Below are 9,147 nucleotides of genomic sequence, written 5' to 3'. Positions count from 1 at the left end.
TCCAGGACGCCAAGCGCCAGCAGGCAGCCGCGACGCCGGATCGGCGCCGAGCCCGGAGCAGGGGACACGGCGCCTGCCCCGTGGCCTCCCCATCCACCCCGAGAGCGCACGGAGCGTCCGGCAGCACCTTGGAGATGGGCCGGCCCGAAGCCGGGCTCCGGTGCGCCTCCGGCTGGTGCTGCTATCGTGCCAATAAGATTCAGGGCTGTGGCTTAAGACGGAGGCAGTCCGCTGAGGCTGGAGGACTGGCTCTGTGCTGGCCACGGGCTTTTCCGAGCGGGAGGACGAGCACTCCCTCCCAGCTGCACCTCCAGGTCACCTCAGTGGCGAACCGCTGGGAGGGCTTGAGGCTTCACTGCCAGCGCAAGGAGGAGAGGCCAAGAAAGGGGATGCAAATGAGGCCAGGTACCCCCCGTTTTGAGCTGAAAAACTGGGAAAAGAGGACAAGCAGTTGGCAGAGCACTCTGACAGACTTGTTGAGGTCAACCAGACTTAGGGCAGTTTGCCATCCGCCTTGGCAGAGGCTGAAACAATCTCTGAGTTATAAATGGGAGCTTTCCGCTGTCTAAATGTCTCCCACAAGAGAGTGGAAATTTCATTTATTTTTTGTGGTGCTTAATACTGCCACTCAGATGTTGATTGCTTGTCTGTCTGATAAAAGCCTTAGCTTACCAGCCTGAGCGCACGTGAAACCCTCTTGGCAGCACAGCACCAATATAGCGTTGATACGACACTGCAGCCAACCCTTCAGCAGAGTTATTTTTACCTGTTTATTTGTGTGTACAAGAAGGGCTCAAGTAAGCACACAGGCACACGTACAAGCATGCAGGTTCTAGGGGGATGAGACATAGCTGAGAACCAGCTCACAAAGACCAGGGCAGCGTTGGACAATATTGAAATACTCCGAATTCCTCAAGGCAGTGTTATACATGTCTATAGTTGTTTGAATCAATACCATGATTTGTGGATTTGGGAAGTCAAAGAGAATTTATAGACACAAATACACAAACGGTACTAGTTGCAGAACTGTCCTCCCCATAAGGAATGAGTGGCTTTCAAGTGACAGCCAAAGGTGATTTTAGCTTGAGTCCTTTTCCCCCACTCCTGTGGGCTGTAAGCAGCTTTTCAGTGAAGTTCTTCTGGCAGACTTAGTTTAACTATTTTGTGAAGGGAAATTCATGTTATAGTTTGTACTTGGTACGTTTTTTCTGTGAAAGAGAAATGGCAACTAGACAGTTCAGTTCCCTGCACATTTTTGTGACTCCTCCAAGGTAAAACATTGCTTGTTTATATATGTCCGCATTCCCCCAAGAATCTGGTCATTTTGCTGATTTTTAGTCTGTAATCCCACATATTCCTACTGTCATTTTCAGCTTCTCTGGTGGCACCTCTCCTTTCCCTCTCTGTCACCTGGGGGTGGGATTTTGCCAGCTGAGTGTACTTGTGCCTGGCCTCGTTAATGACTTTTTCACCTTCCTCATCCCAGTGACCATGTGGGATACTATTTAGGAAATAAAATGGCAGCAATGGACCACATGTGCACTGGGGCCTGGAGAGCTTGTTCCTGTAATCTAAGAACACCATGTGTTAAGAAAAGCAACCTTAGCATAGGTACTCATCCCTTAATCTGATCTTGCTGCCTGCTGGCCCAGAACGAAGCACCAATGAACAATAACCAAGAACAGCACAAAACCAGGTCAGCCAGAGCACCTGGGGCCACGAGCCTGCTCTCTCCCTCCAGGCGTGCATGGCTGTACGCTGAAGCTAGGATGAGGACACGAAGGAGCGGCTGGATCTCCCGTCTCAGCACTGGCTCAAAGCATCACATAAGTGTAACTGCGCAATGGGAAGGTCTGGCTCTCAGGGGCTTCTGTGGTCCCACAGGTTGGCAGAAGTTTGGCTTTGGGAGCAATGCTGTGCAGCAACGGGGAGGGTGATGGGGGTCAGGGCACATTCCAGCCAAATTCCAAACAGATCGTGCTTGCTGCGCTGCCTGGTCTTGCTCAGCCAGTTACAGTGAGTACAGTTACTCCTGACTCTAGTACCAGGCAGATACTACAACCCCTAGCAGATGACAGTGGACGCAGAGTAAAAGAGAGGAGCATTCTGAAGCCCCAGTTTTACGTTCCTGAGGACTTTAAATGCCCTCCATAAGAGTGATCAACACAAGTAGCATGTGCCTCCAGTCTTGGTCAGAGCAAAGTGACGTATATAGGATCAATGAAGCAACATAGTGATTTACTGTTTGAAGTGATCACTTTTTGCTAAAAGTCTTGAAAGAAGGAATTCACATTTCCCTCCCCGTCCCTTCGAGCATCATGCTTCCCCAAGCACCTACAGCTGCTCTTTGGCTGTGCAGCAAAGCCCTCTTTTGGAAGTCAAGTTTCACTGCACTTCACTAAACTGAATGTTGACATCAGAAAACTACAATTCCCAGGGGCTGTAGAAGCATGCTGCAACCTACTGATACTCCATCATTCCAGAGAGCTGGCAGAGGTGTAGAGATGAGCCCAGGTCAGTGATGCTTCAGAGGACAGGAGGGCAAAGTGACCAAATCTAAGGAATGTTAACATTGCTGAGTATTTGAGATCTTCAGTGGTGACTTGTTTTTAGACCCTGGCAGAGGCCACCTTAACAGAGACAATAAAACAGGTTTTAATCAGCCTGCTAGAAGGAAGACAAGGCTGAGAAATGTGTAAGTGGCTGTACAGTTACATATCCCTCAATACACTACAGCTGTGCTGTTCAAGTGATGGTGGAAGTACATCATTCCTGAGACTTTTCCAGCTGCAGTCCCATTTCCATTCTCAAACTCATATCCCTCAGCTAAACAGCCCGCCCTCCTCCCCCGCTCTAGCTTCATGCTGCTCAACTGTGGTCGTTAATCAAGCGATCCCGGTGAAATGTACTATGCGGTGCTGAAACTTTGAAGTGACACCATGGCAACACAGCACATATAGGCCCTTCCGGACCAGATACAGTGCTACTTCACACACATCAAGAGACAGCTGATAGCAAGTTAACAGTGCAAAGTAGTACTAACGAGTGGCAGCATAAACACCTAAACATCTGACATGCACAAAATCTCGCAAGAGTCCCAAAGCCTGTGAGGTCTGGTGACTGAGGCAGCCTCCTTTTGCCCCTCACAGCAAACGGCTTCTGCAAGGGCCAGTCAGATTTTGGACAGGAGGAGCTAATCATATTGGCAGTTGAAGTCAATTAGGAAACTGCCTGTAGTACAAATGTCAGGAACACTTATGGCTTCATACTTTTCACCCAGGTAGAAAAAGTAGCAAGCTTGGCCCTTTTACATATAAATCACCCCCTGAACCCCCGCAAGATCACAGAAAGAACACAGTTCCCTTCTGCATTTGTCTCCACTCCCACTTCAGGAGGGCTTCATAAATACAGCTGCCATTAAACAGCTATTTCTAGCCTGTATGGGACTAGGTGATACAACAGTCCTACTGAATCTGGGCTTCTAGCAAGACATTTTACTTCTGTTGAAAGAGACATGACCTAACTATTGAATTCTCCAATGGAATGGACCAGTATCAGCCTGTTACAGCCTCAACACAAAATCACATCTTGTTGCAACTGTGTTTGCTGCCATGAGAAAGCTGGCTCCAGCTCCTGCTTTTTTTGCACAGATGCAAAAGGAGAGGAGTTATATCATCCGAGACTGCTAGATCCAAAAAGCAGGCCATTTCCAAGTGCTTGAAGCAACATCATTGGAGCAGCTGCTGTACAGAATAGGCATGCTTAAAGTTTCAGTGCTGAAGAGAGAGGATTTTACAGTCACCCTGGTGGCTTTAGGATTCTCATTTCAGTATCAAGAATAGAAGTAAAAAAATTCTGTATTTCAGAGCCTCTACAAAACAGCCATGCTGGAATCACTTCATTTGTTGGTGAAAGTCATCAGCTCAGAAACAGAAAAGTAGAAGCTGTTTCACACTGTACTTCACTTTTTAATGCACTGACACTGCATGCCTGTAATATTCACAGAACAAGAGACTGTGGTACATGTGCACAAGCACAACAGAAACCTCACTCTACTTTCAGCAGTTTGATTTGGAAAGTCACAACCTTGAGTCACTTGAATAACTTAAGAGGCTTTTAATTTATGTACAGTAAAAATACAAACAAACCAGACACTGGTTTTACATTTGATTAATAGTAGTTGCTACACACTTTAGTGTTTTTATAGCTGTTTGCTAATTAATGTATTTCAGTACTCTGCATTATACAGAACAGCTTGAATGCACCAGGGCTGCCGGTCTCACAGTCGCACACCTACTACCTAATATGCATTCTAGCCCCCAGCTGGTACACTACAACATGCAGAAGCCCCAGTTTTAAAAGCTACAAAGGGCTGATGCTAAGCTTTAATACAACAAAACCAGAGCAGGCAGATTCATTTTTGGCCAGTAGTCTGGTACTGAGTCGAGTACATAAAGTATCAGCCGTGTCCAACTTGCACACAGCTGCTCCCAACAAGAATAACTGCAGCTGTATTACACGTGCAAAATGAAACATTCACTCTTTCCAAGAAGTCTGAATCTCCATCTTAAGTTTTATGATGCAAAAAAGCAGTGAAGAGCTTTCTGCAAATATACACAGTGGGCAACAAATGGGGACAATTGCAGCATTCTCCCACCCACCTCCATTTTCTGCTTTTAATTCCCCACCTTCTGCTACACTGAATTTTGAGAGTGAAATGATAATCCTCTTTCCAAAGCCCTTTGGCTTTTTGAGGTCTGTGATGTTCAGGAAAAAGAACATGCATCAGACATGAGAATCCTAACCCTGCATGATTGGTGAGAGCACACAACTGGTGTCTACTTCAAGAGCTAAAAGCTAAGTGTCCTATCAGGCAAGTCAGAGTAAGACAGGTTTCAATCTGTCAGCCAAAAGTGCTAAAACCAATCACAGGATAAAAGATACCCTGTTCCTATAGGAGAGGCTTGGTCTGCAGGGAAAAAAGGAAGAGGCCATCCACCTCAACACACAGGCCCATAGATCAACACATATTTTTCTGAAGGAAAGCATTGGCTCTAATGAACCACAGTAAATAACTGCCCAAAACAAGCATGTCAGCCACATAACACTTCTGTTCAAGGATGAAGGTTACTTCTAGCAGATGTAAACCCACTTGCTCTGGGTTAGGAACAGAAATGATGTGAGAGACAGGCTTTGGCTGCAGAGTATGAGCTGTCAACTCTGCCTTGTTGCTCAACTGCAACAGACATTGCCCTAAAGGGAATTGTATCAGCTTTCCTAGCTCCAGAACATTTAATGGCACAATTCAGACGGCATGGAATGAAGTACATTTGAATGACCATACAAAGTTTAAACAACATGACACAGCAGCTTTCACAAGGGACTGCTTGGCCAGACCATTAGTGCTGAGGAACACCCGCAGAAGTGTTCAGCAACAGCAGAGGACCATGCCCTGGATTTTCTGACCAATATTCCTCTCCCCCTCCCAAAGTACTCCTATGTGTCTTTATTGCTCTGAAACATGGTAAATAGGCTACTAGACCTGAGTGAGCGGCAAGAACTTCTGGTAATAGCTCTTTGTAACGTCAATCATGAGTTCCTGGGTACATTCCGGGAGTTCCCCAGAGAAGAGTCCTGGAAGAGGAACAACAGCATGACCATCAGCATTCTTGAAGGAGGAAGCAAAAATGAGCTTATATTCAACATTCAAAGCAGTTACTCTATTTTATGATTGAATTGCAAGTAAATACTAATAGAACAGCTAAGGGCTCTTCTCTCAATACAGTGGGGTCGCTCCCATCTACCCTCCGGCATGGAAGTCAGATAACCTGCCTCAGCTGGGTCCTCTAACAGCTTCTGCCCTTCCCCATAAAACAGTATCTGAAGATGAACAACAGATTGCACAATTTGTACAATGAGGCCTCCAGTGCAGCCAGGTTGACAGGCAGGAACTAATTCAGTGTGCCTCCCTCTCTATTAAAATATGAATAATGTGGAATTCCTACAGCTCAACTTAAGGAAACACCTACAAAACCAGAAACCACTGAAAAGGAAGCATTCCCTCTGCCAGAGCCCAAGCACCTGCTGAATTCTAGATGCCTGAAAGGCTGTGTTGCTTTCTATAAAGGATGGCCACTGCTGGCATACGTATTGTCATCCCAGCCATATTATTATGAGTAAGCATACACCATCTACCTGACACATCCCAAAGCAGCAAGTTTCACAAGCTAAAAATGTTACTTTTCATTTCACCAAGTGTCCTATGCCTTTATTTCTAGGCCCCATGCATATAGGAGCCTTTGTCACAGCAACTTTTTTTTTTTAAAATAAGAATATCCGAGTTATCCACATTTACGTACAAGTAAAATTAGAGGGAGCTTACCTGGGCAGCCCGAGAATACTGTGAAAGGTGGGACAACCGTTTCAGGAGGTAATACCGTATTGTCTAAGATTTTGCAGCAGTCTTTCAGAACACATCTACGACCCTAAAACAGAGACCAGGTAAAGTTTATACTCACAATTCTTTTTTATTTATTCCTGGTAAGTTGAAGTTCAACAAGTTTAACTCCTCAAAACTCATTCCGCATAATAAGGGAAACATGGGAATATATCTTCACCCTGACTGAATGCTGTTCCCAACAGCATTTAAGAGGCTGAATTATTTTTTTTCTAAGGAAAAAAAGTCTACTTGCTCTTGAGTAACACATGTACACAGGGAGTTACACATTAACACGTCAATGTGCAAGTTGGAACCAATAACCCTAGTCACGCAGTAACACAGCAAGGTCTGTAGCTCAGCAGACAGTAACTTTGACTGTTTTGCATTATTTGTGTAGATTCACAAATCCACTGTGCTTCGGGGGAAGGCTCTCTTCCCTGGATACAGAGATATCAGAAGTTCCTAACATGCTGATTACTGATCGTCTTTGGGCTTCATCTGACTTTTAAGCTATGCAAGAACAAGTACCAATGAAAAGGAACCACTACATGTCCAGACTATGTAAATGCAGCTCCTGAAAAGAGAACAAGCATGTCTTTCACATAGGCTACAGTGATTAGTTCCAAATTGCTGCAGTATTTAACAAAACACAGGACAGTTAGCAGCTTGTCTGAGATAATTAGCAACTGCATGCCCCTGTTTCAGTAAAACACCAACCTGCACATTAACACTGCACAAAGTGAGGCTTAAGAGCAGACAGAAATTATTAACTAATACAGAAAGCCGTTTAATGAGAGTCATCGCTTAGCATTCATTACAGGCAGAGAGGAACTAAATGAGTCTCACAGTGCAATTGCCTGTTTCTTATAAGTCAGTGCTAGAAGGTTCCCAGCTGAGTCCCATTTGCCATAGAGACAATATTGTTGGAACCGGTTTTCCAAACAGTGGTCAGCTGTACTTGCTGTCCTCAGAATGACAACATGTAAAGCACCACTTTCTGTGGAGAAGGAAAAGGAAGAAGAAGGGAACAGCATGCTTGCTACAAACTATGGGTGTGGATACCTTTCCATTGTTGTTACAGTCTCAATAGTACTCAAAAGTTTGAAGTAAAGACTGACAAAGAGCACTCACGATGACGCAATTCTTGCCTATGTGGACATAGGAGCCAATCTGGGCTGCATTGACAACACAGTCCTCTTCTATGAAGACATGATCACCAATGTGGAGAGGAAAGAAAGCGACCCTGTGACAGAAGAGAGAGTTATTTGTTTAGGTAACACAATATACAGACTAGTCCACAATGCTATTAGACCTAAAATCACACCATGAAGTCTGCCATCTCCAATTATATTACCAGAGGCAAGTTTGATACTAAGGAAGATTTGAACAGCAGCCGGTCTTTTCTCAGATATTTCCAAAAGATGACCAAAAGAAACAACAGGAATATGTCATGTCAGTAAAACATGCTTAGATCTAAAGACTGCAAATAAATGAAGAACAAATGAAACACGTTCTTCACTTCGCTATTTTAACATATCCCAGTCTTTCCATATTACAGTTTGAAAGGCACAGTAACCCTCAAAGCAAAGCTGACAATTTGAAGAAAAAGCAGGTTTAGAGGGACATATTTATGCAAAATTGTTGCAAAAGGAACACAGCCCTCTAAATACAGATCCTACACAACCTAATATTTTTAAGTATACGAATTTTAACTTCAGTTTGCTTCCTGAAGGAAGGCAATTCTTACCCTTTACTAAACTTCTTGAAGGGTGGTCTAATGACACTACGGCTTTTCACCACGCAGTGGCGTCCAACCCTTACGTTTGCCAGGTCACCCCGAATGATGCAGTCGTTCATAACTATTGTCTGGATAGGAAGAGAAAGAGATGAATGAGCTCCAATTTCTGTCGGTGTTACTAGTTCTTATGAAGACTCATGCAGAAGTCAGACTACTTCAATGAAACCATATAACATTACAGATGGTTCTTTTAGTCAAAAGAAGAGTGAGAACAGAGAAAATGGCACAGAGCCCAGAAACACTGGCTGCTCTCCCATCGCGTTAGTAAGTGAGCTGCACAAAGCGAGACTTAAGAGCAGGCAGAAATACGCCTTTGCCGTCGCATGGACGAAAGCACCGAGAGCTGCTCACGCCCGCAGTAAGTTTTCTTTGGCTCTGCCAAGAGCAAAGCTCCGGTGTCTGAGGGGCGAGGGGGCGGCCCAAGGATAACGCAGCGGCGTGGCGCAGCCGCGATGGTGGCCGGACTCGGGGGCTGGGCCGCCTCCCCCGCGGGCCGAGCGGGGCCCGGCAGGGGCAGGGGCGGGGGCGGCGCGGCGGGCGCGTTCCCACGCTCGCGCGGATCCCCCGGCGCTGGCTGGAAGGGGCCGCCCGCGGCCGCGCCCACCTTGCCGTTGAGGACGATGTTCTGGCTGCCGCACAGCACGGACTGACGGCTCACCTTGTTGCCGGACGCCTGCGGGGAGAAGAGGCGGGTCACCGCGGCCCCCGGCTCCCCCGGCCAGGCCCCCTCAGCCGCCCCGGCCCCGCCGCCCGCCGCCCCCCGCCCAGCGCGGCCGCACCGTCTCGATGTACTCGGACTTGTTGTAGAGCATCTCGCTCAGCTCCATGGCTCCGCCACTTCCGCGCCGCCACACCCGCCTTCCGACACGTCACTTCCCATCCGCCGGCGCTTCCGCCGAGGGCGCAGCCA

At 46.6% G+C, this 9,147-nt stretch overlaps 1 protein-coding gene across 1 annotated transcript; it reads right to left on the bottom strand.

Annotated features, from left to right (window-relative positions):
- Window positions 1–756: 756 nt before the first annotated feature.
- On the bottom strand, window positions 757–9,090 carry DCTN5 (dynactin subunit 5). The gene is made up of 7 exons (XM_067306571.1): window positions 9,017–9,090; window positions 8,842–8,910; window positions 8,187–8,305; window positions 7,571–7,682; window positions 6,383–6,485; window positions 5,543–5,634; window positions 757–2,630 (listed from the first exon to the last, which is right to left on the bottom strand). Exons 1-7 carry the CDS (start codon window positions 9,062–9,064, stop codon window positions 2,610–2,612), a joined length of 564 nt encoding a protein of 187 aa, XP_067162672.1. The 5' UTR covers window positions 9,065–9,090; the 3' UTR covers window positions 757–2,609.
- Window positions 9,091–9,147: the final 57 nt, after the last annotated feature.

This window comes from Apteryx mantelli, chromosome 16 (genome assembly GCF_036417845.1).
Source record: "Apteryx mantelli isolate bAptMan1 chromosome 16, bAptMan1.hap1, whole genome shotgun sequence".
Classification (NCBI taxonomy): domain Eukaryota; kingdom Metazoa; phylum Chordata; class Aves; order Apterygiformes; family Apterygidae; genus Apteryx; species Apteryx mantelli.
Note: the sequence above shows the minus strand (reverse complement) of the source record. Positions and strands in the feature narration are given on the sequence as shown.